At 59.4% G+C, this 26,519-nt stretch overlaps 4 protein-coding genes across 6 annotated transcripts; all 4 read right to left on the bottom strand.

Moving 5' to 3' along the window:
* Positions 1–377: 377 nt before the first annotated feature.
* On the bottom strand, positions 378–11,978 carry BSG (basigin (Ok blood group)). Of its 2 annotated transcripts, XM_063403370.1 has the most exons (9): positions 11,820–11,949; positions 7,718–8,065; positions 6,058–6,214; positions 4,743–4,831; positions 4,154–4,281; positions 3,740–4,013; positions 1,737–1,761; positions 1,329–1,398; positions 378–1,161 (listed from the first exon to the last, which is right to left on the bottom strand). In XM_063403370.1, the coding sequence occupies exons 1-8, from the start codon at positions 11,899–11,901 to the stop codon at positions 1,341–1,343; spliced, it is 1,161 nt and encodes a 386-aa protein (XP_063259440.1). In that variant the 5' UTR covers positions 11,902–11,949; the 3' UTR covers positions 378–1,161; positions 1,329–1,340. The 2 variants fall into 2 exon arrangements, with proteins under 2 accessions (XP_063259440.1, XP_063259439.1); XM_063403369.1 differs by lacking the exon at positions 7,718–8,065 and having other exon boundaries at positions 11,820–11,978.
* A 2,173-nt stretch (positions 11,979–14,151) lies between these two features.
* On the bottom strand, positions 14,152–19,106 carry CDC34 (cell division cycle 34, ubiqiutin conjugating enzyme). Its single transcript, XM_063404853.1, has 5 exons — positions 18,849–19,106; positions 16,159–16,245; positions 15,562–15,659; positions 15,121–15,255; positions 14,152–15,006 (listed from the first exon to the last, which is right to left on the bottom strand). The coding sequence occupies exons 1-5, from the start codon at positions 19,023–19,025 to the stop codon at positions 14,796–14,798; spliced, it is 708 nt and encodes a 235-aa protein (XP_063260923.1). The 5' UTR covers positions 19,026–19,106; the 3' UTR covers positions 14,152–14,795.
* Positions 19,107–19,785: 679 nt separating this feature from the next.
* TPGS1 (tubulin polyglutamylase complex subunit 1) lies at positions 19,786–21,289 on the bottom strand. 2 transcript variants are annotated; one of them, XM_063403354.1, is made up of 2 exons: positions 20,904–21,289; positions 19,786–20,823 (listed from the first exon to the last, which is right to left on the bottom strand). In XM_063403354.1, exons 1-2 carry the CDS (start codon positions 21,272–21,274, stop codon positions 20,295–20,297), a joined length of 900 nt encoding a protein of 299 aa, XP_063259424.1. In that variant the 5' UTR covers positions 21,275–21,289; the 3' UTR covers positions 19,786–20,294. The 2 variants fall into 2 exon arrangements, with proteins under 2 accessions (XP_063259424.1, XP_063259425.1); XM_063403355.1 differs by having other exon boundaries at positions 20,934–21,289.
* Positions 21,290–21,533: 244 nt separating this feature from the next.
* MADCAM1 (mucosal vascular addressin cell adhesion molecule 1) lies at positions 21,534–26,376 on the bottom strand. The gene is made up of 5 exons (XM_063403334.1): positions 23,860–26,376; positions 23,371–23,637; positions 22,930–23,244; positions 22,136–22,684; positions 21,534–22,010 (listed from the first exon to the last, which is right to left on the bottom strand). The coding sequence occupies exons 1-5, from the start codon at positions 23,909–23,911 to the stop codon at positions 21,898–21,900; spliced, it is 1,296 nt and encodes a 431-aa protein (XP_063259404.1). The 5' UTR covers positions 23,912–26,376; the 3' UTR covers positions 21,534–21,897.
* Between the last annotated feature and the right edge of the window lie 143 nt (positions 26,377–26,519).

Here is a 26,519-nt window from a genome sequence, read left to right as displayed (position 1 = left end):
GGAAGAAAATAAACCTAAAAAACCTGCCTAGAGAAGGGTGAGACACAGGAACAGCAGGGCCTGTGAGGGCTCCTTGAGGCTGGGGCTTATCTTTGACCCCACAGAAACAAGAGCTGAGGAACTCTGGAGCAGGGCAAGAGGAAACTGTCCCATACAGGCAGGGGTCCCCCCAGGGCCCCAGGTTCCTCCAGGCTCTGCAGAGCAGGGAACAACCCCTCCCTCCCTCCCTCCCTCCCCTCCCTGAAGGCTTTCACACCCGTCGAGCTGAATCTCCTCAGCAATTAGAGGGCAGCCAGAGCTGGCACCAAACCCAGACACAGCATCGTGTGTGGAGCCAGAGGGTCAGGCGGCCCCAAGGGAAGAGACCAGAGCCCAGAGGTGGAAAAAAGAGAGAGGAATCATCTTTATTTGCGAAGTGTTAACAGATGGAACAGTTCAATGCTACCCAGCAGTAAAGGTGTTAGACTCCCCTGAGCACTGTCTGCCCCCAGGCCCCCACGTTTCGATGGCTCAAGCACAAGCACACGCTGTTAAACCTTAAAAACACCCCCAGCCCCGGCTCACCCTGCCCCTCCCCACTGCAGAGACACGAACAACCCCTGGAATAAGTTACAGCAATCATTTATCCAGCTCCTGGCTGCCTGTTTCAGAGTAACCAAGATCAGCTCAGCGGGAGCTGACTGGGAATCTGCCAGGCAGGGACACGCCAGGAACGAGCCCTTTGCCAGGGAAAGGTGCAGCCTTGCTCCTGGTGACGCACTGGGAGGACACAGAACCTCTTCCTGAACCCCCTGGTCAGATCAGGTCGTCTCCCAAAAGCCACCAAAGCAGCTCCTCCCTCACCCCCACAAGCAGGTGGGACACAGCTGCACTCCCACCCCCCCTCCCCACTCTGTACCAACATGAAATAATCTAGGACAGAGACAGCCAGAGACCTAGACTACCAGGAACAAGGGATTTACATTTACAGGTAGAAAAACCCTCCCACAACTCTTTAAAAAAAAAAAAAAAGTGTATTTTATATTCTACAACTTAAGTTTCCTTAGAAAGTGAAGTTAACTGAATCGCAAGGACGCACTAGAATATTCCATGGTGGTATTTTACCAAAAAAAATTAAAAGAAAACAAAACTGTCCAGAAGACTTCTTCATCTCCTCATCACCTAGCAGGAAAGAAAGGAAAACCAGTTAGATAAACCCTGTTGCACCAGTACAGCTGCACTGGGCTGGTGGAGCCCATGCTGGGCCAGAAGAGCCTTGGCTTCTCCCAGAGCCCCTCGGCAGACTCAGATGCTGCAGCTCTTGCTCCAGGCTCTGCCCTGGCACTCACCTGGCCCTGCTCTTAGTTTGCATTTCTCTGGCGGACGTTCTTGTCCTTGTGGTTTGTGGCATTGCTCTTCCTGGGAAGGGAGAAGGGCTGTGAGGAAAGGGAGAGCAGAAAGTTCCCCCACCACCACCCCTCAGCCCTTTAATGTAATTCAGGTTCAAGCAGAGGGTGCTGGGATCAGATCCCAGACCAGGGTCAGACTCTGATGCCACCCCAGGCATGTGTGGGTTTACATGTGGGGACATTAAATAAACCATGAGGGGACATCTCCCCCCACTGAGTATTATCCCACACCAGCCAGCTTTTATCTTTGCATAAAGCTTTTATCTTTGCATAAAGCTCTTATCTTTGGAGCAGATTCCCTGGCTGGATGAGATCTACCAGTACAAATAGGAAGAGGGAGGTACTCACAGTGGTGCAGAGCCTCCATCATCATCTTCACATTCAGGACAGCACAGAAAGAGAAAACAAAAAACAAACAGTCAGGGGAGAAGACATCCAAAGTGACCTCTGCCTCCTTTTAAAGCAGTGGGAGCTGCATTCCAGGCAGCCACTCCACCACCACTTAAAACTGGGGAGGCTCCTGGGGTGCCCTGATCCATCCCCTGTGCTCGCCCCCACGGCACCAGGACTTGGGAAGGCTCCCAGATCCCAGCACACTCACAGCAGGCAGAGGGGAAGCCAAACAGGATGTTTCAGGGATGAGGCTTTAAGCAGCAGCAGCAGCAGGAAGCCCTTCTCCCTCCCCACACGTTGTGATATCAAAACAAACACTTGCACACCACGTTCTGAGCACACAGCTAAGGGAACACCTCTGCCAACACGTGCCAAGCCCCGCGGCCTTTCACCAGCTCCCTGAGATCTGCCACCTCCCAACAGGAGGCTCCCAGATGTCTCCTTTGCTCCCCATCACCTCTTCCCCAGCCCTGGCTGCCCTTGAGTGCCGTGCTCCGGGCACTGGGGCTGCCCTGGGCTCCAGGATCTGCTCGTGGCTGGTGAGAGGACGAGGCAGACACGACTGGAACGACCTTCTACCTTCCACTTACCATGTGAGGTGGCACCCAGCAGCAGAGGAAGGAAGAGTGGATAGGTAACACCAGCAAGGATATCACCCCAAAGAAGGCCAGAGTGTCCCCAGCCCATCCCAGGTGACAGGAGTGTCCCCAGGAAGTAGTGGGGGGACTGGCTCAGACAGGCCTCACTGTCACTCACAAAAACTCTGGGGCAGAAAGAACCACTTCACACCAGGGAAGTGTAGAGCCATGTGTGTGTTTACTGAAGGGGTGTGATGCTGTATCCTCAGCCACGAGCATTTGGGAAGCTCCTCTTGCCAAGGAGCACCAGGACATTTCAGCACATCCAGCTGTCTGTCAAAGCATCTGCTGCAGCTCTGACAGGTCAGCACCCCCAGACCTGCACTGATGTCATCACAAACCAGACCACACAGCGTTTTTTGCTGCGAGATGCAGCTGCAACATCTTTAAGACAGCACTTGCCTTCCAGCCAGGGGTGTCAGAGGGCAAAACACCTGCTTGTGAAACTGCCTGGAGTGAAATTCCAAACCCTGCGATCAGGGGAGGGATGTGACCTTCAGCCCCTGGGCTGCCCCTGTCCTGAGCCTGCTCCTGCAGGGGGCCAGGGGCCCTGCAGGATCCCAGGCAGGAAGGATACAGAGCATTCACACCGCATTGTTAACAGCATCAGATAAAGGAGCTGACACAATGCAGATCCTCACCGATAAGGAAAGGGAGGAGCTGGTGCTTCCAGAACAGACTTTGAGATCCAGGATGTGTGGATCTGATGACCCAAAACATCCTGAACTGAACACAAGTTAAGCTAAACCTGGTCTCACACAGCCACTGACACAGTCCCTCCCAGCTCTGCAGCACCACAAAAGCTCCAGAACTGATGTGCAAACCGCCTTGTCCAGAGTGGGAGCTGCCAAAGGAAATCCAGCCCTGCAGACACTCAAGGGAAGCACTTGAGCAAAGAGCAGAGGAACTGGTGAGACAAAGGATCAGGCTGACCTGCACAGAATCCTCTCTTGCTGCAGATCTCACTGCAGGACTGTCACAAACACTGGTTTCTCAAATGCCCTGAGCTCTCAAAACCCTCCTGCTCTGAGAAAAGGACCTCAGAACTCGAGCCTGCTTAACCCCTTTCCCATATAATTTCTACTGAACTAGAAAGAATTCAGCTCAGCTAACTGGGGGATACCAATCCTCTGAGCACAACAGCACCTACCACAAACCAGACAGATAAAATCATCATTTGGGTTTGTTCTCAAAAAAGATTTTGTGCCACAATTTGGATTTACAGACGGCCAAGATTCCCCCACGAACCCATCCTGCCTGCACCCTACGAGCTGCAAATCCTCACCTTCCCAGACAGACCCAAACCCAGGCGCCTCTTACCATCAGGAACCTCATCTGGCTTCCTCCTCTTCTCATAGATGAAGATGATGGTGACAAGAACCAGCACTTCTGCCACGATGCCCAGGAAGGGCCAGAGCGCTGCCAGGCGGCTGCGGACGCGCAGGTTCACCGTGGCGTCGCCGGTGCCGTAGGAATTGGTGCCATTGCAGAAATAATCTCCCGTGTCCTGCTCAATATCCAGTTTGAGGATGCGCAGCTCTGTCTTGTTGCCACTGGACTTGATGATGTATCGGCCAGAGGCGTTCTCCAGGAGCTGGAGGGAGGAGGAAGAGGAGGGATCTCAGGGCAGCACCACTGAAATGCCCCTTCTGGGGAGCACAAACAATTCTGGTGGCACAAGGCCTGGGCAGCAGGGCAGGCAGGAGGGGACAAGGAGCAAACCACAGCACTCACCCCGTGACCACTTTTGTACCAGGACCAAGTGGTGACAGCGGGGAAAGAAGGATTCTTGCAGGTCAGCACACCCGTGTCCCCCTCGTTGCCATGCTCAGACTTCTTGTATGCTGTCACCTGGGGGGGAACTAAGAGGAAAAAAGAAAAAATAAAAAAAATGTGGGCATCTGATTATAGAAATCATAGATTTGTACTTCCTGCAGCCCACCTCACCAGAATCAGCTGGCCCAAAACCTCAGTCAGGCTGTTCCTCTCACTAGTTTGGCATTTTCTAAGAGGAGAGAGTTTGGCATTTTCTAAGAGGAAAGTGCACCAAGCTGCTTCAGGAAAGGCTCAAACAGATTTGTCCAGGAGGTATTATCCCTCTATCCATTATTCCTGTGGGAACATGCCCACAGAGGGCTGGTTCAACACAGGAGACCTCAGGGCTAACCCTGGGTGCTGCCTCTCAGAGAGCAGAGCCCTGCAGCCACATGAGGGCTGAGAGCAGCCTTTCAACCAGCTGAAAAGACACCCCAGCACAGCGTTCAGGTGGTCACAGCTTCCCCACGCCCCTCCTCAGAGCCCAGGAGCAAACAGGTGAAATTACCAGAGATATTCACTTGTCCTCTTATCTGCGGGTTTGCTTCGTACACGCACTCATAGACGCCGGAGTGCTCCTCCCTCTTCCCTTCAATCCTACCAAAAACAGAGTTCAGGTGAGCACCCAGAACAACTTATCCAGAGGTACTGACCTCCAGGCTCACGGGATCAGACACCCACAAGCATCAGCAGCCTCCTCCATGGCAAATTTCCCCCGGTCCAGCAGAATGTTTGTGCTGCACTGTGCACTTAGAGCAACCCAACTCTCCACTCTCCTCACACACCGAGGGTGGCAGAAGAGAGTTTCATGTGCACCACATCTGACACGGGTTTGTCAAGTCAGTGATCACTGTTCCAGCTCGGTGAAACACAGGGCAAAGCAGTGGCAAAGATCACCCAGGCCAAGCTGCTCTGGGTTGATCCCCACATTGAGAAAAACGCTCGCATTCTCCTTCCCGTAAAGCTGCTGCAATGAGATTTAGTGGATTATACAGCCCTGCAACAAACATCCCATTCTGCTGCTCAGTAATACCCACTCGAGGGAAGGGGCCCACAGAGTTTGTCCCATGGCTGCCCCGGGACAAGGGGCTGTTTGTTAGCTCTGCCATGCACGGCGCTTCCCACTTCCAAAAACCACTCAGCTGAGGAATTGAGGTCACGCGAGGGAGGCTGGGTTATAAATACTTTAATCCTTGTTCAGCTCCCTGTTGCTATGGGGAGACAGGCACGTCGGCACTGCCACACAAAGGGACATGATGCCACCACAGCTGCTGGGTCACAGCCAGCCAGGCCTGACTGTAATCAGAAAGGAAAGCTCACTGCACTGCCACAAAAAGGATGGACCAGGCCCACCACAGCTCCCCAGCTCCTTCTGGGAGAAAGGCTGGATTCTGGAAGGGACAAAAAGCCTCACGGAGAGACAACATGCACTGGAACCTCTTGTTCCACACTCAGGGAGAGGGGAGCTGATGGCCTGCCCAGAGTAGGGTTCCTTTGAAGCTCTGAGAGAACAGCTCTGGAACACTGAATAACCAGAGTCCAGCTGAACACCTGCTTAAAATCAGGAAATCTCTTTCTAACAGGACATTTGTGGCACAAAACTTCCCCTTCCTCCTCCTTTTTGCTCCCCCCCTCCCCTTACAGCAGAGTGTTGGGCCTTACCAAAACTCTGTTAAACTCATTTATTCTCCACAGTCCCAAACCCCCACCCCATCAGCAGGGCTGCAAGAACTCAGCCTTGGCTCCAGCTGACACAAACATCAGCTGCTTCCTGGGAACAAAACCTGCCCGTGCCCAGGTTCTGACCCTGCCCTGACACTCACGTGTAGCTGGTGAAAGCACCCGCGTTCTCATCCTGCTCCACGACCTTCTCCTTGTGAATCCACTTGTGGCCCGTGATGCTGGGGTGTGGTGCAGACATGTTACAGCTGAGGATCAGCTTGCCAGAGCTCTCAGTGACCTGAGTGGTAATTTCTGGACCTGCAATCATAAAGAATCGGATTTAAATTAACCCGGGGGTACAGCAGGGCTGATGTGGTGCCCAAAAACCTGCAATGCAAACCCCACAGCTCCTTGTCTCTGTCCCCAGCCTCCACTTACCTTCACACAGCTCCCTACCAGACCTGAAAATGCCAACACCAGAGCCCCCAACATGGAACTGGGATGGCCACGCTGGCCCTGCATCTGCTCCCCTCGCAGCAGCATCGCTGCCGTGCCCTGCATCACCCGAACCTCCGGCACAGCCCAGTGCTCGATAAGCAATGGAAAAGGTCACTCTGAAGGGCAGAGCACAGCTCCCTGCTGCTGGGAGCTGCCACAGCGCCCGGGTGTCAACACCTCCCAGCACCTGAGCAGCTGCAGACGCCTCCAGGTAGCCCAGAGGGCGGCCAGGACCCTCTGTGGTGAGGGAGAGCAGACGAGATCATGAGGCAGCAATCCCTGCCTCACCTGAGGCAGCCCAAAGGGCTCGGTTAGAACGGCTCCAGACAGAACAGAGCCGTGACTCCGAGAGGTCCTGGGCCTCCATGTGCCAGGCAGCAGTAAATTATGCAACCCAAGATGACTCAGGCATTTCTACTTGTAGGAGGCTGTCCGAGAAGGCAGCCAGAAGGCCATCAGCAGCACCACTGCACAGCCCCAGTGCCACTGTGGTCCCTACCCTCCCACCCCATCTCCATCCCTCGGAAGGTTTTGCCAGGGCTGACAGGCTATTTTGCTTTTCCTCCTATCCAAATTCCACTGGAAGAAAGGTTCTCTGCTGGAGTTCTGCACTCCATAGCACATTTCTGCTGAAAAGGCAGCTCTCCTAACTCCAGCATTCATGGGGAGACCTTAGCAGGACTTTAATCTCCCTCCCAAAGTTTTTAGCAGCCCGGGCGCTCCGGCATTCACCCTCCTGCTCTGCGAGAGGGAACCCGGCCACGTCCACGGGACAAGCAATGACATCACACTCAGGTGTCACACAGACACGGCCACTTCAAAAACGGTTGCACCTCAGACCTCAAAGCAAGATTTGTTTTCCCCCACAGTCTGGGTCACCAGCACGGAAGCGAGCTCAAAGCAGGGCTGCTGGAAGGAGTGGGAGCTGTACGAGCTGCAGGGAAGGGCCGCTGGTCAGTGGTGGTTAGGGCAGAGTCGACCACAGAATCAAGGCTCAATTCTGCAGCCAGCACCAGGGCTCGGAGGCTCTCAGGAATAAGCAGCAGGTTCCAGGTTCTTTGGCTCCGGAAAAGGCGCGGGATTTGCCGGAGGGCGAATTGGTTGGGAAGCCACAACCCTTTTTGAGCAGGGCCATTCCGGGTCAAGTCACAGGTGGTGTGGGGAGATCGACAGAGGGTGGGAGTCTCTCAGTTCTACGGCTGGGGGTGGGAGGGTGGGGGGAGCTTTCGGGAGCCACAGGACACAGGTGCAGGGGTGAGCATGGCGGGAGACTCAAGACACCGGTGTCCGAGCAAGTGCCAAGGCCTCGGCGTGGCCACTCACGTTCGATGACAAAAACGTTCGCCTGGGAACGGATCCACTTGACTTTGGGGCTCTTCGACAAGTGGTTGCGGTCGGGGTCGTTGCTGGCCCGGCACTCGTACATGCCCGAGTCGTCGGCCGTGAGGTTGGCGATGGAGATGGTGCTGGTGGAGTGCAGGTTGTAGGTGGCGTTGATTTTGACACGGTCCTGCCGTGCGCCATCCCAGAGCTGGGCATAGGTCTCATTGGGGTCGTTCCCCTCAAACCACCACTGGATCTCGGGGATGGGGTTGCCAATCGCCTCGCAGTACAACTCCACGCTGTCCTGAGTCAGTCTCTTTTGAGACAGCGGTGACTTTATAAAACCAGCTATGAGTTGAAGAGGTATTAGTGCAAAGTGTTAGTGCAAAGCAAGAATTCACCTTCTGCAAGCAAAAAAAAAAAATAACCCTCGGAGACTGAGAAATGGCTGTGCAGCGTCTCCAGGGCAGAGCACTCTGCCCTCCCTCCCCTCCACACTCTGAACTCTGCCTGGCTCAGGCATTTTGGATCTCCTGTGGCTCCGCTGCACTCAGAGTGTGCCACCATCCAAACTGGACTCCCCTGGCATCGCCCATCAGCTCTGAGGGACAGCCCAAGGCTCCTGTCTGGCCCCCAGCGCTTGCAGCTCGGGATGAAAACCTCACATTTGTGTTTCAAGTGCTTCTGCAGCCTCCACACTCCCCAGCCTGTGCTCTGGCAAAGGTCACATCACCACGGCAGGCTCAGTGGGACCCTGACCGAGCCCCCTCCCAGGCAGTTTGATTAAGACAACTGGAACGGGAAAAGAGCTCCACTGTGCCCCCGTGGCCCCGGGAGGAACGTGTCTGTTCCCCCTCAGTGCACAGCCCCGGGCTGCCCGGCCGTAATTCGGAGCTGGCTGGGGCCCAGGCCCCCCTCCCTGAGCTGTGGCACAGCCACATGCACCGGCCACACGCACTGCTGCACACCCCTGCTGCATCCCTCAGCCCCAAAGTGCCCAACACGAACTCCTGAGCACAACCCCGAGGTAAAGAACCTTTCTGGGGGAGGAGGAAAGACTTGTAGCCCGCAAGATGTCACGTAAATCTGTTGCCATACAGTGAAATCTGATTTTTTGTTTCGGACAAGACCAGCCTGCAGAGCTGAGCTGGCAACAAACAGACCAGAGGCACAGGCAGCAGCTGCAGGCTGGAACTTGGAGATTTTTCACTCTGCCCTTGCAGCCAGAGGCCGGAGGGTTCAGTGGTGGAATCAGCCAGTCCAAAGGTCGGTGTGCAGGGAGCAGAGCTGCCAAATGCCCTCGGGCTCCAGGGCAGGCACGGGGCAGTGGCCACAGCCCCAGGAGCCCTTCCCAGGGCAGCCAGGAAGGGAGGCTCAGCAGCTCCACTTCGGGAAAAGCCATCAGGCTCAGGCCGAGGTCACTACGTGACTCACCCCCAGCCAGGTTTCAGAAGAAGGAGCTGAGATTGAGACACATCCTTCCTGTCCTAACAGGCAGCTCGCACCCCAAGAACCTTCCAGGAATTAATGTGCTCAGTTAAAAGCACTTTGTGGTTATACACAACCCTCCACGGATGCACCGTGATGTACATGCACAGGGGAAGTGGGCTTAGGAGAAGGTTTTGGGGGATTTTGAAAGCCTGAAGATGATGCAACAAGAAATCCTGAGGCTGCTTTTTGCGAGAGTAGGAAGAAATCAGTGCCACAAACCCAAGTTTGCTCAAACTCAAGAAAGACACAAGTTAGCCTGTAAGCTAAGCTTGACTCTTAAAGAAATTAATTCCACGTTTTTCAAAGGAAAAACTAGCTTTTCCTACTAAAGCTTTGAAAGTCTTCAAGAATAAGCTTAGCTGAAAGAGAAAGGATCCCCCTTGGGGGATGACCAAGGCCCCCATTTTTAACCCAGTGGAGGATCAGGGGCACCCAGAGATGTTGTGGGATGGGGGTATCAGCTGGATTCCACTCTCAGAACCCCTGACCTGCGTGCCAGAAGGGTTTTTTTCCACACCACAGACCTGTGATCAAACACTCCCAACCCTGACAAGCCCTGGAACTGCCCACAGCACTTGTACCAGCCCGTCTGCTCCAACTGCAGCCCGAATTAAAGCGGGAGCTGGTAAAGATCAAGGGGTTTACAGCTACAAGGTGATTACTGTACGCTGACAAAATAAGCTGTGCAAGGTTATTTGCTGCGAGTTAGAGGGTGCCTCGTGCAGTTCAAACAGGTTAAAAGGCTCCAGCAAGCAGCAGCAGCAGCGAGCACCGTTTGAATTCCCATGGGATTAATGTCCTCCCTGTCCCCACCACAGAGCTGAGAGCAGGAAATCCCAGCCGTGGGCTCTCACATCAACCCCCTGGGATCCACCAGGGCTGCTGCCACATTTTCCAGAGGGTGAGAGGCTGCAAGTGGGGCTCAGGTCCCAAAGCCCAGACGCTCCTCACAGAGCTGAGCTGGATGCCTCCCCGGGCACAGCGTGGTATCTGAGCCAGCAGGACAGCAGAGAAGGCACAGAGACCAGAAAACGCTCTCCAGAGTCACCTTCAAACTAAAAACAACCTCTCCCCCCGCAGAGGGAGGAGTCCCGGGGGTGGTGACATGCTCAGGGTGGCTGAGCCTGGCCAGAGCCCCACTGTCCCACGGGGTTCCTGCCTGGTGGGACCTTGGTTTCTCAGTTTGGTCAGGGGAGAGTGGAGGATCTAACACTTTTTGCCATTTTAAACAGCTGTAAAGTCTGGCCTTAAGCTTTGCACAGCCAGGTCAGACTCAGAGTCCCTCCCCACGAGGGCACAGAGTCCAGGCACACACCGACCTCTGCTCCATGGGGTGAGCTGCTACCCAGCCTGCTCCATAAAGCCAAACCTAAACACTGCTGAGAGGCCAAACCCCACCTCTCACCCCTACTCTGCTCCCTCAAGGCACCAGCACAGCTCCACACCAAGCCCAGGCAGGACATGGGCATTACACAACTGCTGGCCCAGCTCATCCCTCCAGGGCTCTTCAGACCCGGGATAGGAACTGCCTCCTGCAGGTCCCACCCGTGCCAGTCCCCTGCCAGGAGGGGGCTGGCAGGAAACCCCCAGAGCCACACAGGGAGCGGGATGAGGCCAACCCGGGCATCTCCCGGTGATAAATGTGAAGTTTAGAAGGAGGCTCTGCCCTGCAGAACTAAAATGTAGTTCCGTAGAAAGAAACTATTGGAGCACACACTTTGGTTTTCCAGGATCCTCCCACTTTTCGCTCTTAGGGTTTGGTTCTACTACGTTGAATTAAGGGCGAACAGGCTACAAATTACTCAAGCATTCAAAACGCCGAGCTGGCCAGGACCAGCTGCTCGCCACTGGCGACCAAACCCAGCCTCTTCCACCTGCACCTCGAGGTCCAGAGGCTGCGGAGTCCTGCGGGGAGAACACGGCCGGGTTTGCCCCCAGCTCCTCCAAACCCGGGAAGGTGAAGCGAGGAGCCCCAGCCCGGGGCAGAGCCCGCCCGTCCCTGCGGGAAGAGCTTTAAGCGCCCACCCGGGGCTGCTGGAGCCGCTCCCGCCCCGCGGATTATCCCGAACATCTTTAGGATTTAAAGCCCGGGGACCCGTTGCTGCTCCTCAGCCGCGGAAACCGGAGAAGCGGCTGCGGGGAATAAACTCCTCGGTTTTCCTAAGGAGAAAACAACCCAGCGCAGCTGAAAGCACCGGACCCCTCCGGTTAAAGTGATAAGCGGCCACGCGGTGCGCCGGGGCATCCTCCGCCCAAGCCCCGGGGCTGCTCCACGGCAGACCGGAGCCCAGCCCGGCCCGGCCATCCACCGATAGCCCCAGGGCGCCTCCGTTCCCCCGGCCCCGGCCCCGCCCGCCGCGGACGTGCCCCGCCGCAGGCGCCCGCACCGCCGCTCCTCCCCCCACGCCTGCCGCTCCCGGAGCCGGCCCGGAGCCCACCCGCGGGGCTGGGAGCCCGCCAAGGCCCCTCGGAGCCCCCGCAGGACACCCCTCTGTCCAACCCCCACGGAGACCCCCGGTGGGCTTCCGCGAACCCTCCGCCACGCCGGGCCGCCCGAATGGACTCCCTCTCAGCCCGGATCCATCCCGGCCCGCCCCGGTCCGGTCCGTACTTGTCCCCGCGGCGCCGGCGGCCATCGAGCACAAGACGAGCAGCGCCAGGACCGCGCGCGTTCCCGCCGCGCCCGCCGCCATCTCCGCACGCGCCCCCGCCGCGCCGCGCGCGCGCTATAACCGCGACCGGGGGCACCGGGGGGGAGGTGGCGCCAGATCGGGCACCGCCCCCTCGCCCCTCCGCTCGACCAATCGTGTAGCGCTGCGCCCCTCAGGCACCGCCCATTCATCCCGGCTCGGCCAATCAGAGAGAAGATCACACCGAGAGCCTTCTCATCTCTCCTGGCCCCGAGGGCAGAGCCGGTTCGGGCCGGTCCCGCCGAGGCCACGCCCACCTGTCGGGGCAGCCAATGGGGACGCGCGCTGGGGGCGGGGCTGAGGGTCCCCGGGGAGGCCCCGGTGCCGCCGCTGCCCCGGGCGGGTTCGGGACCGCGGGGGACCGGGGGGGCGAACGGGTCCGCACGTGTCCGTCCCTGCCGAGCCGGGGCACGCACGCACCGGGGGGAGCACCGGAACCCACACGCCCCCCAGGCCATGTGGCTCTCGGGGCGCAGCGTGGGCACAGTCCCGGGGCAGCCAGCGGGTGCTCGGGCAGGCGGGTCCCCGGGCAGGGCCGGCAGCCGGCGCGGCTGTACCGGAGGCAGGCGGAGGTTCCCGGAGGCTCCCGGGGTGAGCCAGGGCCACCTGCGGGTCCCCCGCACAGCGGGATGTGTGGGAAGGAAACCGGGCAGCGCTTCCTCAGCGCAGGGAGTCCGGCACAGACAATGGCTCCTGCGGACACCGCGGGGCCGCTGCCAGCACAAACCAACCGGGCCTGGGCGGCTGCACGGGGCTCTGTCCCACAGCCCCCTCCGGTCCGCGGCCAGGGCTGCCCCGAGGTGCAGGGAGCGGACTTGGCCCCGGGCTCTCGGCCGGACCGTGCGGGGCTTCCAGTCCCAGCTCCAGCCCAGCTGGAACTGCCTGATAAGGAGCTGGGCAGGCAATAACCAAGGAGGGCAAAGAGGCCTCTGCAGGACAGCAGGTTTGGCTCCAGCTCTGCTCCATCCCAGCAGTGAACTCCTGACTGAGTCAGCCATGGAACATGCTGGAGCTCTCACGGCCGGGGGTAACGGGCAGGGGGGCAGGAAAAGCCAAAACAATGGGGCCACAGGCGCCAGTCCCCACCAGGCTCTCCACAGGGATCTGCCAACTCATCCCAGAGCATTTTGTCCCCATGTCCTGCCTGCCTCAACCTCTGGTGGCCCGGCTCCCCCAGCACTGGGGGAATTTGCAAATGTGGCTCCTGTAGTGCAGAAATTCAGTGGAGTGTGGTGCCCATGGCACCCACAGGCTGAGGAGCTGGTCCTGCTCTGGGTGGCCTCCAGCATGGGGAGGGAACTGGCCACAAAGAGCCAGCAAAGGCAGAGGGCACATGGGCACGGCCCTGCCGATGGGGGAGGCTGCTGGGGGTGCACAGAGTAGCCCCCCAGGAAAGGCAGGAGGGGCCGGCTGTGAACAAGCAGCCGGGGCTGCTGCTCCATGCCGCCCAGCTGACCTTGGAAGCCGTTTGCCAGGCCTGAATAAAGCGACAATAATCCTATTCACCTTTCAGCCTCATTTCCTAAGGCAATAAAGCACATGCCCTCGCCGCGTGCAGTCGCAGGTGTCACTCAAGCCCTGATCCCATTTGCACGACTCCAGCCGAGGGAAGTTTTGCTCATTACCCCTCTGACGAGCTTTGTGCAGCAGGGCAGGAGCCTCAGGCAGGCTCTTTGCCAGGGCCTGGTCCCTGCCCTGGCTCCGAGGCTGCTCACCCCATCCCAACGGGAGGAGGCGCCGGCAGCGCCCGGGGCTGGGAGCTCCTCGCTCCCCGCAGCCTCCGGAGCCCGCGTGTCCCAGCCGGCCCCGGTCCGCGGGCTCGGGGCACACCCAGCTGGGATCAGAGCAGCTGCAAAGGCCCTGGGCACCCATGGGGCGCCATCAGCTACCACTGAGCACAGCCGGGCACTGCCCAGGCAGGTCTGCTGCCTGCAGAGGAGGGAGAGGGCAAACACCTTCTCCTTGCAGCACTGGAGGGTTTGGCCCAGGCAGAGACCAAGTGTTGGCCACAGCTCCAGGCAGAGGCACTAAGTGTTGCCCTGGAAGGGCAGAGATGCTCTCCAAACCAGAGGCAACCCTGCTCAGACCCTCTTGTCCACTCTGCAAGGTGGAAAGAGGGTTACTGTGAGACCCACAGCTGCCCTGCAGCCCCAGGAGAGCAGCCAGCCCCTCCACCCACTGCTCCATGCCAGTCCATGCCTGACACAAATCCCTTATAGCCTGGGCACAGACCTCACCCACACATCACAACTCTTCCCTGGAAGAACTTTATTAAACAGTGTCCAAAAAATACCAGAAGCAGAAATACTCAGCATGACCCCGTCCCTCCCAGCTAGTTAAAAACCACAGATCATCCCCACACAGCTAGTGCTGGTGGCTGCCAGGGAAGCTTCAGCATCATGAGCAGGGAAGGCAAAAGGGTCCTGTGGGGACAGATGGCTGCAGAGTGAACCCCAAAAGGTGTTTAAAGCCAAGACAGCACTCACATGCTGCCCCCTACCAAAGCAACCACTCACCACCCCCACAAGACCCCCAAACTGCTCCTATCCCATGAGGCTGAAGAGAAGCTGAACATACCCAAATGAGGGGCAGCCACCACCAGGCCTGGTTGTTACTCCTCAGCCAGGCAGAACCACCAGCACCTCAGTTTCCGTGGCTTTGTGAACACCCCAACACAGCTTCCCCCTCTCCACCCACCCCCAAGGAAGTTTATAAAATAGGGGGTTTATCTTTTCCTACAAAGACAAGCGGTGGGATTTCCTTTGCAACAGCAGAACAGTCTCCCTGCGAGGTAGAGAGTTAATTTCAGGGCTGACAGATCCTAAATTCAAACCAGTTTGTTCTAGTTGAGGTAAAATTCAGTAGTTTATAGTAAGTTTTGCAAAGCCAGAGGGCCATCAAGATTCCTCATTGCCAGAGTCATCCTCATCACCGTAACAGCTCTCTGCTTCCTCCTCCATGTCATCATCCTCGTAATAGTCATCATAAAGGAGGTCTGAGCCCTCGTCTGGGGCTGGAGTCTTGGTCTTCACACAGTACTCAGCCAGCGTGGTGGGGACCTTCACTCCATCCCGCTCAGCGTCCACCTTGGTGCCCAGCACTTGCTTCCTGGAGGGAGAGAAATGGGGTGAGAACAGAGCTCTGCACCAGAGCCCTCCAGAGCCTGTGTCCCCCCAGGATCCCAGCACAGCCAGGGCTGCCAGGCCCAGGCTCAACACGCACCTGATGATGTCCGTGTACTCCCGGTCCTTCCCTTTGCTCTCCTTCCACTTGCGGTACATCACGGAGGCGTCCACGTTGGCGGGGGAAAACGTGTTGGGCTCATTCAGCAGTGAGATCACGCTCAGCAGAATGGTTCTGGCACGGATAAACATGAGCAGGTCAGAGCTGAGGTGGGTCAGCAGCACCCCAGCAGCCCCACTCTGTCCGTGGGAAAGCCTTGTAGAGTCCACAGCAAGACAGGTCCCAGCAAAGGGGAGCAGGCCAGGCAGGGGACAGCAGCACATGGGCTGTTGGGCTTACACTCATCCACACACAAGCTCTGGCTGTTCCTGAGAGCCTTCACCAGCCCCCTGGCACCTCCTGCAGGCTTTGGGGAGCAGGAGGCCGTCCCCATCCTCCCACCTTCCCCTCCCTGCCCTTGGATGAGCCCCCAGCCCTCACCGCACGTTCTGGGTGGGGTTCCAGCGCTCCGATGGCAGCTCCCCGCTCTGCGGGTCGTCCACGGGCGGGTGGAGGATGGAGATGCAGACATCACCTGTCTGAAACACAAGGGAAACAAAGGATCCTCAGGAGCTGCTGCTCCTGCATCTCCTCGCTCGCTCTTGCCTTTGGCTGAAGCCAGGTGAGGTGACCCCAGCTGTCCCTTCAGTCCCACAGGAGGGACACAGAAGTGGACAAGCACCCCATGACTGCCAGCGCTGTACAGGTCAGGCTGCCCAATGCCCAGCACGCTGTGCCCCTGGCGTGGGCCCCAGGGCCAGGCACGTCGCTTGTCCTGCAGCCACCCTTGGCACAGTCACAATGTCCCCAGGCGTGGGAGCCATCAGGCCTGCAGAGCCTGGCTGACCTGGAACCTGCACTGGGACAGCAAAGGGCTGTCCTGAGCTCATTAGCAGCGTTCCCTGTGCCAGGCACTCATCACCAGAGGCACCGAGTGTCCAGTGCCAAAGGCTGGCATTTGCATCCAGTGCCATCACAACAGAGGCACACGTGGCCACTGACTGTCCAAGAGGCTCCTCGCTGTCCCTGAGGACCTACCTCGTAGATATTGGGGTGCCACATTTTGGTTAAGAACCTGAAGGCAGGAGGAGAGTAGGGGTAATCGATAGGAAACCGGAGACGAGCCTGCAAGGGAATGATAAGGAGACGTGAGCACCAGCCTGTGAGAAGGAAGGGATGGAAACCACAGAGCTTCTGACAGCTCAGAGAAAAAGGAACCTCTGCCAAGTCCAGCTGGGCGCCTGCTGGGACAGAGCTCTGCACCAGCCAGCTCTGTGGGCAGCACACAGGCTCCAGGGGCAGGACAGACACCGGCCCCGGGGGCAGGACAGACGCTGGCCCCAGGGCCACCCTGTCACCACACAGAGTGGGGTGACCAAAGGGGTTGTGACCAGCTGTGGTGAGTAACACTAGGCCTGCATGGGCCTCACAGACTGAACCCTGACTTGCTCTGACACAGCTGTGAGAAAGCTAACAGCTCTTCATGGAAACAGAAGCCTGCAACGGCAAAAAAACCAACTTGTTTCCCTACAAAAGAATTCTACAGATTAGGACTGTTTTCTTGCACCTGTTTCAACAATCCCAACCGTCTCAGCAAAAGAACCAAAACAATATCTCCCAAACAACCCTTTCTTGCACGTAGACACCTTGTCCAAGACTGTCCAATTACTATGGGGTAACAGCTTGTTACTGACCAATAAGAGATAGACACAGGAGGGTTTTAAAAACTCTCTATAAAGGGATGTATAAAATAAAGTGAAAGAGTGTGCCTGGTCTCTCGAAATGAGGTCAACAGCGACATCCAGCAGCAGCTCCTTGCCCCCCATCCTGCAGGGCCCACTGGTGCTAACCCAGTATTCTCCAGTGCAGAGGAACCAGCGGGAGCTTGCGGTGTTGGCACCCAGCACAAACCCCACAGCAGCACACGGAGCCAGGCAGAGAGTCTGGGTCACCCCCCAGAGCTGCTGTCAGGGACAGACCGTGGCTGTGCCCCTGGAGGAAAGGCTGTTTACCCTTCAGAGCTCACGGGAAGGAAGCATCAGGTGTTTGGTGCTGGGATGAAAACACCGAATCTAAAAATAGCCTGTCACTGCTGAGAAGAGACCCAGTCCAAACTGGCCGCAGCGCACAGCTTGGGGCTAAAAATAAAATCACATGAAGCTCAGGCTGCAGCCCAGGGCTCCAGCAGGGACACACAGCCACCACCAGCTCCTCCCACGGCCGCCAAACCCGCGGGGCTGAGACCGGGCCAAGAGGGGCTCACTCTGCATCTCTGAGTGAAGCCTGAGGGGGCACAGGGACCTGCAGCAACATCCCACACTCCTCAGAGCTGCAGCCCCAACCCACCAGCACCAGCAATCCTAGAGGACGGGGGCAGCTTCTCCCTGTGTGGCTGCACAACTTGCCAGTGACTGATTCAGCTTTCAGCACTTTCCAGGCCCTGGGAGCAAACTTCCAGGTCAAGGCTCAACACGACGACTCCTTGAACGTTTCTTGCTCAAGAGAATCCAGACATTGGATCCGTGGCACAGGACAGGGAAGAGGGAAAAGGACAGGGAAGAGGGAAAAGTGCAGTGAGGGCCGTGTTGTGTGTGTGGAGTGCAGGGCAGTGACACTCGGCCCCACGCTGGGCTCCGGCCAAACAGCTGAACATCGCAGAATAATCCCCTTTGTTGTGTCAGAGGGGATCAGAACAAAACCGGCTGAGGCAAAGCGATGCCAAAGGGGGCTTGGACAGCAACAACCCCACCCTGCTGTGTACAAACAGGTTGGTGTCCCCACACGCTGGAGGAGACTCGGCCCCTCGGCTCTCCTCTTATGCACCCTCAGTGCCGAGTTTGGAAGCTCTTGAGCACACAAGAGGAGCATGAAAGCTGAAAGGCTGAGAATTCAGAGGGTCTGCTATGGGGGGAAAATAACCCTCTCCACTTCAGTGAAGAGATGAAACCTGGCTCTGAAGCATCAGCTTTGCCAGCCCGGGAAAACAAACACAGCGAACTGTGGGTGACTCACCCTGTGCATCCCCACCCTGACAGCAACAGGATGAAAACACAAGAGCTCAGTGGAGGAGGGAGGATGAGAAAGAGGAAGAAAACAGCTACCCCACGTTGCACAACACCTGAGAAAAGCACACACACATCCTGCCGAGGGGGGACTGTGCAGTGAAGTCACCAACCACCTTCTTCCATCTCAAACCCCAAACCAAGCCACGACACTCACTCCCCAGCCCAGCTCCCCGCTCCCACCCTGGGCTGTCTCTCTGCACTCGAGGGACCTTTGTCTCTTCTCTCCGGTGTGGTGGTGATGCCTTGGATCCCCTCCAGGAGAGGGAACATCAGCGACCTGGAGGGCGCTGTCCTGCACCCCCAGACCGCGGGGGCAGGGGGGTTGTTGAGGCAGAGCCCCTAAGGGGACCGAATGCTTCTCTCAAAGAAGGGACCCTCGGTAGTTTCGCTCCAGCTCCCTGGCAGGAGGGACCCCCAGGTGAAAGACCCAGCTCTCCCTGGCCCTCAACACGCCCACAAGCCGAGAGCAGCTCTTTCACGACCCCCACACCCACCCGGGATACCCTCCCTCACCCACAGCCCCCTTACAGGGTCTCACCCCTTCCGAAACTCCTTCCCAAAACACCCAGCACATTCCCCGACACCGCCAGCTCTGCCTTCGCCCCCGCCCTGGCCCCATCTGCCCGCACACCCCGAGCCTTCCCCGCTGCCCCCGCCGCTCACCTTGAAGTACCCGCCCTCGTAGTGGGTGTCCGGGGGGCCGAAGATGGCCACGTCCCAGGTGTACAGATCCCCTTCGTCCACCAGCCCGACCCGGAACCCCTCCACGGGCTCCTCCTGCAGCCCCTTCAGCTCCAGCAGCAGCGCCTTCTGCGAGCTGGGCACGGGGGGCCGCGCCATGCTGCGGTACCGGGGCTGGTGGGGGGCGCAGCGGCCGCTCCGGGGCGCGGGGGGGCGGCGGGACCGGGGCCACGCGGGGCACGGCGGGGGCTGTAGTCCCGTGAGGGGCGGGGCCACGGCGGGCACCGCCCCTACGGCCACTGCTGGCCAATCAGAGCGCGGGGTGGGGCGGACGAAGGGCGTGGTAGGCGAGGGGCGGGGCCGGCAAAGGGGGCGGGGGCGGCAAAGGGGGCGGGGCCTGAAAAAGGGGGCGGGGCAGCTCCTCCGGTGCCCGCAGCGCTCCCGGTCGCACCGAGCGAATCCAGCGATTGGCAGCGGCCCCGGGGCTCCCCGGCACACAGAATCCCGGCCCGGAGCGCAGCCCCAGGCCAGCCTGGAGGTGCCACACCTGTGTGACGATTCACAGAGCTGCCAGGGCAGCACCCGGAACGGGAGCAGCGGAGCGATTCCTCCGGCATCCCAGGCTCGCAGTTCCCTTTGTGTCACGTCCCGTCAGCTGTGCCTGAGTCAGGAGCCGCCAACCGCAGCGTCACCCAGACAGGCACCACGTCCTGCCTGCAGGGAGCAGAACATCCGCCCAACACAACATCCCGAGCCCGCGGAGATCCTCCCACCGGCTCTTCCACTCAGGTGTTCCACACTCCTGCACCCGCTGCCAACACCAACCCCTGAGCACGGAGCTTGCCTCAGGGATCTGGGCACTCCTGCAGCTCATTCTGGCACTTTATGCTGCCAGGAGGTAAGAAACTGGCCACTAAAAAATAATAAAAAAGCTTTAATATCTTACAGCAAACCAAGAATTGAACAGTATAAATAATGATCAGACAAATTTAAATAAATAACCCCCGGACCACCACGCAGCTGGTCCCGGGGGAAGGGGATGTGTCTCATCCAGAGCCTGCACTCCACATCCCAAACCACCTTAGCCCTCCCCAGCTGCCCCTGTGCAGCCACAGCCCAGCCCCACACTTTGTTCCTTCTGGGTCATTTCAAAGCTGCCCATGGGTCACAGCCTCCACGTCAGTCCTGGATAACACCTAAAAGGATCTCCCAACACAGCTGGGCCAGAGCAGCCACGCTTGGGAACGGCTGCACGCAGGGACACGGAGCTGCTGGGCACCATCAGAACAGGGCAGGGAGTGTGGAAACTGGGAATCTCCTCTTGAGCACACCAGAGCTCTTCAGCCAACGCCCCGTGCTCACCGTCCAGCTTGGAGGGGGCCCCGCAGGGCCGGCAGTGGCCACAGCCAGTGCTGCTCCCACCCGGCATCACTCCACAGGCTTCACCTTGGCAATGAAGAGGGCGGTGGCTTTCCTCAGGAACTCCTCCCTGCTCATGGAGGAGCCGAGCTTCCTCTCCTGCAGCGCCTGCTCCATGGCCAGCGCCAGCCTGTCGGGGCCCAGCCTGGAGCCGGCCTCCAGGTAGCGGCCGGGCCGGGAGCCGTGCCCGGTGCCCAGCGCGTCCTCCAGCGCCCGCAGCACGGCCTGGCACAGCCGCGTGTCCGCCGAGTCCCCGGCGCCCAGCACGGCGAACAGCGCGTCGGCCTTGGCCGCGAACTCCAGCAGCACGCAGCAGGTGAGGACGCCGTAGCGGAACACGTCGAACGGGACGGCCTCGTGGTCGCGACAGCGGACGCGGCGCAGCAGCTCCGCCGCCGCCTCGGCCGGGGCCGCCCCGCGCTGGCAGATGCGCCGCAGCAGCTCGCTGTAGAGCCGCCCGTCCACGCCCGCCGCCCGCCGCCTCCCGCCGCAGCCCAGCACCTCGTAGGCCGCTCCGGTGTTGCTGTCGAAGGCCGTCCTGTCGCGACAGGGCACAGACACAGAGAGGCGGCCTCGCCCCCCGCCCCCGCCGCCCCCCGCCGCCGCCGCCCGCCGCACCTGTGCGAGTGATGAGCCAGGCACACGTACCACAGCGCCCGGGCCAGGCGCTGCGGCGGCCCCGGGGGCTCCGCCGCCGCCTCCGCCAGCACCAGCCGCTCGAAGTACTCGGCCAGGAAGGACACGGGCTCGGCGGGCCGCGCCTCCAGCACCTTGAGCAGCGCCTCCCGCACCATGGCCGTGACGCCGGCTCGCAGCAGGAACTCCGCCGCGCTTCCCTCCGCCAGCCCGCCGCCCCCCGACGCTGCCCGCCCCGGCTCCGCCAGCCCGCTGCCCCCCGCCGGCATCGGGGCGGCGGCCGCTCGCCGCTTCTCGTACGCCGCCATCTTGGAAAGCACTTCCGCCCGGACCGGAAGTTTCCGTGCCGCCATCTTGCACGCTGGCAGCCAATCGGTGGGCAGGAAGGCAATGCGAGAACGCCGCCATTGGGTGAGGCCGCGGCCGCCATCTTGAGTATGGGCAAAGGAGCTGCGTTATTAACGGTAAAGCGGCAGGAGCCACGGCCGCCATGTTTACTGCGGGCAGATGCCCCGCCCTTGGCAACCGGGCGGGCGCCACGGACGCCGCCGGTGTCGTGGGGCCGGTGAGGGGACCGGAGCCGCCCAGGCCCAAAGGACAATTGCTCAGGGCTCGAATGGAAACAGCTCTTTATTGGAGCACCGGTCCCACCCGCCCGCCGAGCCCACGCTCCCCCCGGGGCTGCCTCGGAGTTTCTGTTGTGACAGACAAGCGGCCCTCGTGCTCCGGCCCGTCCGCCGGTGCCGAGCCCCAAACGCTGGACCCAGCCCCGTGTTCGGTGCCAGCCCGCGGGGATCCAGTCCCGGACGCGTCCCTGTGTCACTCTGCTCGTTGCCCTTCCAGGCTTTTCCTCCCGCGGCAGTTCTCCCCCTCCTGCTCCCGCTGCTCCTTGCTGGCCAGGGGCCGGGCGAGGCCGGACAGACAGGGGGACAGAAGGGACGGCTGCAGCCGGCTGCTCCCACTCCTAGGACAGCTGCTACCGAGATCTGAATCGTTTCCAAACGCATCGAGACACGGCTCCGGTCACGATGAGCCCCAAGAGCGATCCTGCTGTCCCCATAACAATGGCAGTGCTGGAGCTGAAGGAGTCTGCACACACAAGGAGCTGTTATTGCAGCAAATAACGGGGGGCGAGGGGATCCCCCCAGCACCAACCAGAGGCTGCACCCCACGCAAGCGATGAGGGCACAGCCCCGCACATCGGCAGCACTCACCATCCACCACCATCACCTCCAGGCTGACGGTCTGGGCGCGGGGGCCGAGCAGGGCGCACTGGTAGCGGCCCTGGTGCCAGGGCTCGGCGTGGTCCAGCCGCAGAGCGGAGCTGCTGCCTGCAGACTCCTCCCGGTACTGCGAGAGGGCGGCGGGGGTCCGGAGCCAGCCCACCGTGGCGTTCCCGGTGCACCGAGCGTGGCACTCGATGCGCAGGGCACTGCCCTGCGTCCCGGTGGGAGGCAGCGACCAGATCTGCAGGCTGCAGGCAGGCACTGTCCCTGTAGATGGCCCTGTCCCCACCGTGCCAGAGCCAGGGAGGGCAGTGGTGGCCACGCGTGCCGTGGGGCTGCCTGCAGTGAGGTCCTGGGGCGCAGAGGGCTCCGTGGAGAGGGGGTTGGTGATAGCAGCTAGGTCCAGGGTGGTCCCAGTGTTGGACTCCCGTGCTGTGGTGGGGCCACCTGTAGGGACACTCGGCCCTGGAGGAAGGGCTGTGGTGGCCACGGGCCTGGCTGTGGAGGTGACCATGGTCGCCGGCTGCTCCTTCACAGCTGCAAACACACAGCGGTCACAGGTGACCTCACTGCAGCCCCAACCTCCTCCCCACCCTGAGCACAGTGAGCAGGAGCCAAGGGGCACTGCCAGGAGGGACAGGGATGGGAGATTTGGGAATGGTGCAGAAGCTGGGGCTGCTCCTGCTTGGCAGAGCTGTTCTGAGGAGCACAGGGCAGTGGGGGTTGGCTCCAGGGGATGGGGAACGAGTGGGTTGGGGGCTCCAGCCCCTCCTGGCACTCACCCTTGGCACTTGCCAGCAGAGATGCCACCTGGGTGAAGGTCTCCTGCCCGACGTGCAGCGTCACCTCGCACCTGAACTCCACCCCTTCTGTCACCTCTGTCCCTTTCACGGACAGGGTGGAAACGATGTTATACAGCTCCTCATCGGTCTCCTCAAAATCATAGTCTGTGTCCTCCACCACCTGGTGGCCCCGGTACCAGGTGAGGGCCATCCCAGTGATAGGATACAGGTTCATGGCCGAGCAGTTCAGGTTGGCGGGGTGTCCTGGGAGCAGGATGTGGGGAGATGCCTCCAGCCTCAGCGGGTCTGGGAGGGCTGGAAAGGAGTGGAAACATCAGGGGTGATTTTTGGCAGCAGAGCATAGCTCAGGAGGAAAGGGGCTGCCCTGGGGATCCAGGGCTGTGTTGGGAGGCAGTGAGGGACAGGCTGGGGAGCACTTACCATACACCTTCAGCTTGACAGTTTGCTGGTAGTGCTGCCCGTGGCAGCTGCCCTGGCAGATCTTCGTGCCCTCCGTGGCCACGGTGGCGTGTCTGATGTGCAGGATGCTGTGGGTGGAGAAGGAGGAGATGGTCCCCAGGGCGGTGTCCAGCCCCCTCCATTCCACCTTGCCCCCTGGGCAGGCCAAGGAGCAGTTCAGCTCTGTCGAGCCCCCAAACGACACCAGCGGCTCCCGTGGTGTCACCACCAGCCTGTCAGCGGGGCGCCCTGGGCAGGAGGAAAGTGCAGGGTCAGGAGAGGGGACAGTCACCAGCACCCCGCAGCTCCGAGTGCCGGGACAGGGAGCTACAGCAGCGACGTGGGGACAGGGTGGCTGTCACAGCTCAGTGGCAGGGAGGTCCTGGGGCTGTAGGATGAAGCAAGGAGAGAAGGACAGGGCAGCACAGTGGGTCGGGGGATTAGGGTGGCTCTTGGCCCCGTGGCACTCACCGCTGCAGCCCCACAGCGAGCTGAGGAGGAGAAGGAGAGGAGCCGGCTCCATCAGCCACAGTGCAGCAGCAGGGCTGGTTTTCCCTTCTTTCCTTCCTTCCCCCTTTACCGGGAGTGGGTGCCTCTGGCCGGGGCTGTCTCCTTCTGGCTGCTGGCTCCAATCTCAGCCCTTCTTAAGCCCTTTAGGAACCGCCCCCACGAGCATCGGCCCCAGGATCTCCACAACTTCCAGCCCAAGGGGTATTTCCAGAGGGAGGTTTCTGATTTTCTTCCAAGTTTAGCTCTTGCACAACACCCAGCTGCCAGCCAAGGTGACAGCCCTCCAAACCCAGGAAAGCCCCTGTCCCCAAAGGGTCCCATGTGGCTGCAGAGGCTCTCATCACCCCACTGGGGAGCCCTGCACAGGCACCTTCACCCCGGGATGTAGCTCAGATCCAGCTCTATCCCTGTTTTTTGCAGGTTACATCACTCCCCCAGAGCCCCTGGCAAACCAGAATTTTATGACCCCAGCTGGTGACACACAGCTGTGGAAAGGGCCCTGTCAACTCCTGCCCCAAAAGCAGAGCCTGGGCCCGTGGTCAGCCCTGTTGGTGGGTGCATTTATTGCTCAAACAGGGTGTTTCAGGCATGGAAACAGGTGATCCTGTGAGGTTTGGTCTTGTGGTACTGATAGAGAAAGTGTTAGTACAGAGAAAGTGTTGAACACCCTGCACTATTCAGCCTCAAGCATCTGTCCTGGCTCCACGCCTGGTCTGCATCACTCCCTCATTCCTGCCCAGCTCCCCGTGGAGAGATGAGTCCTGTTCTGCCCCATCCCATCCTGCCAGGCTGCAGCCAAGGCCAGGGAAGGTCCCAAAGAGGGAGGGACATGCCCATCTCTGCACCCAGTGTCATCACAGGACCTGGACATTCCCATCTGGGAACTGTTGTGAGAGCACTGGGCATGCCACGCATCCCTTTAAGGTCATGCCATTAATTCTCTGAGGGTGCAGGAGGCCTCTGAGCAAGGGAAGTGCTCTGTAAACACTCCCCTCCAAATGTGCACACTCAGCCGAAGCAGGTGATTTATGATGCTGGGGTTTTTGTCCCTTCCATCCTGTGTTAACAGAGCCACTTCCCGGATTTTTCAGCAGCCACCAGAGCCCCCCTGCCCAACCCTGGGATAAGCCATGGCCAGGGCTGCTCCCACACTGCCAGGCTCTTCCCAGAAATGAGTCTGGGAACCTTTGGACACATATGTGGTGCCAGAGTTTCACTTCCCTGTCCCACAACCCTGAGAAAATCCCTGAATCAGTGTTTGATTGAGAGCTGGGTATTTATGGAACTGTCTTATCTTAAAAGAAGCTTCCCCAGACCTTCCTGGACCTCAAGAAATCAGCAGTTATGAGAAAGCCCATACCTTGTGCTGCACTCCCTGTGTTTTGGGCCTGGAAGTGCCCAGAGTTGCCCCAGCCACCCGCAGAGGGGCCAACACCGAGGAAACTGAAGTCATGGAAACCTGACAACCCTCCAGCTGCACAAGGGCCAGTCCCAATGGCACAGCCACCAAGCCAGGAGCAAGTCAGGGGACCTGGCCCTGAGCTCAGAGTGATGTGGCAGAGCCCCCAGGGCAGCTCTCACTCACTGAGCCCCTGACTAGTGGACCCAACCCCTCTTCCACCACCTTGGGACCTCTCTTCCCTGAATTCAGACCTTCCGCCAGCCCAGAGGACACAGCACAGGGACATCACCAGGTTGCGTGCACGGGGTGGAAGGAGCAAGCTTACGCAGCAGGAATGTTTTCCACCCCACAGGAAGCCTTTGAAGGAACGAAGGGAATGATGGTTTTCCAGACTCAGGGGTCTGAACACCTTTCCTGGAAGCCAACTGTGCTTCCTCCCGCAGGGCAGGCGCGGGGATTTGTGGCGGGCAATACTTTGTCCAGAGATGTCGCTCAGGAAACAAAACAGTTCAGTGTGGAGACACAAACCACCAAGGGACGAGTGCTGGCTGCAGCACAGGATACCCCCAGAGCCCCTCGGGTCGGGGGGTAGCCCCAGGCTGTCACCACCAACACCAGAAGGGACAAGGCTGTGCCGCTGCCCCAGGAACCACGGCACCAGGGGGAGGGTGGGCAACAACATCCTGCACTGCAACACCTGCCCTTTGTTCTTCAGAGACACCATGCGAGACAAGCTGCAGGTTTTTTCTCAATTAAAGATGGAAACAATAAAACAAAAGCTAGCTCCAGTCCAGAGGAAATGCATACAGGAGCAACAGGCTGTGTGACGGCTCATGTTTCCAGGATACCATCCATCAAGCACCAGTTCCCATCCCAGAGCTGATTTGGATGTGTTTATATTTTGGGGGATTATATTAGTCACTTAGGACCATCCTCAGCCATCACAAAGAGCGTTTAAATGAGTCAGATAAGATCTAAATTAGGCCTGGCTGAAAATTAAGACAATAGAGTCGAGGCTACTAAAAACCAGTCCAGGAGGAGGCTCCAGTGGGGCAGGCAGGAGCCAGGAACCTGCTTCCCATCCTGGGCTGGGGCAGGGACTGGCAGCCCCGACCCAGCTCTCCCAAACCTGTCCCACATCTTCACAGAATTCTCAAGGGGAATTTCAATTCTGGGCAGAAGCTGCCTGGCACCACTGGTGATGGAGAGGAACAAGGAC

This window comes from Prinia subflava, chromosome 8 (genome assembly GCF_021018805.1).
Source record: "Prinia subflava isolate CZ2003 ecotype Zambia chromosome 8, Cam_Psub_1.2, whole genome shotgun sequence".
Taxonomy (NCBI): Eukaryota; Metazoa; Chordata; class Aves; order Passeriformes; family Cisticolidae; genus Prinia; species Prinia subflava.
Note: the sequence above shows the minus strand (reverse complement) of the source record. Positions and strands in the feature narration are given on the sequence as shown.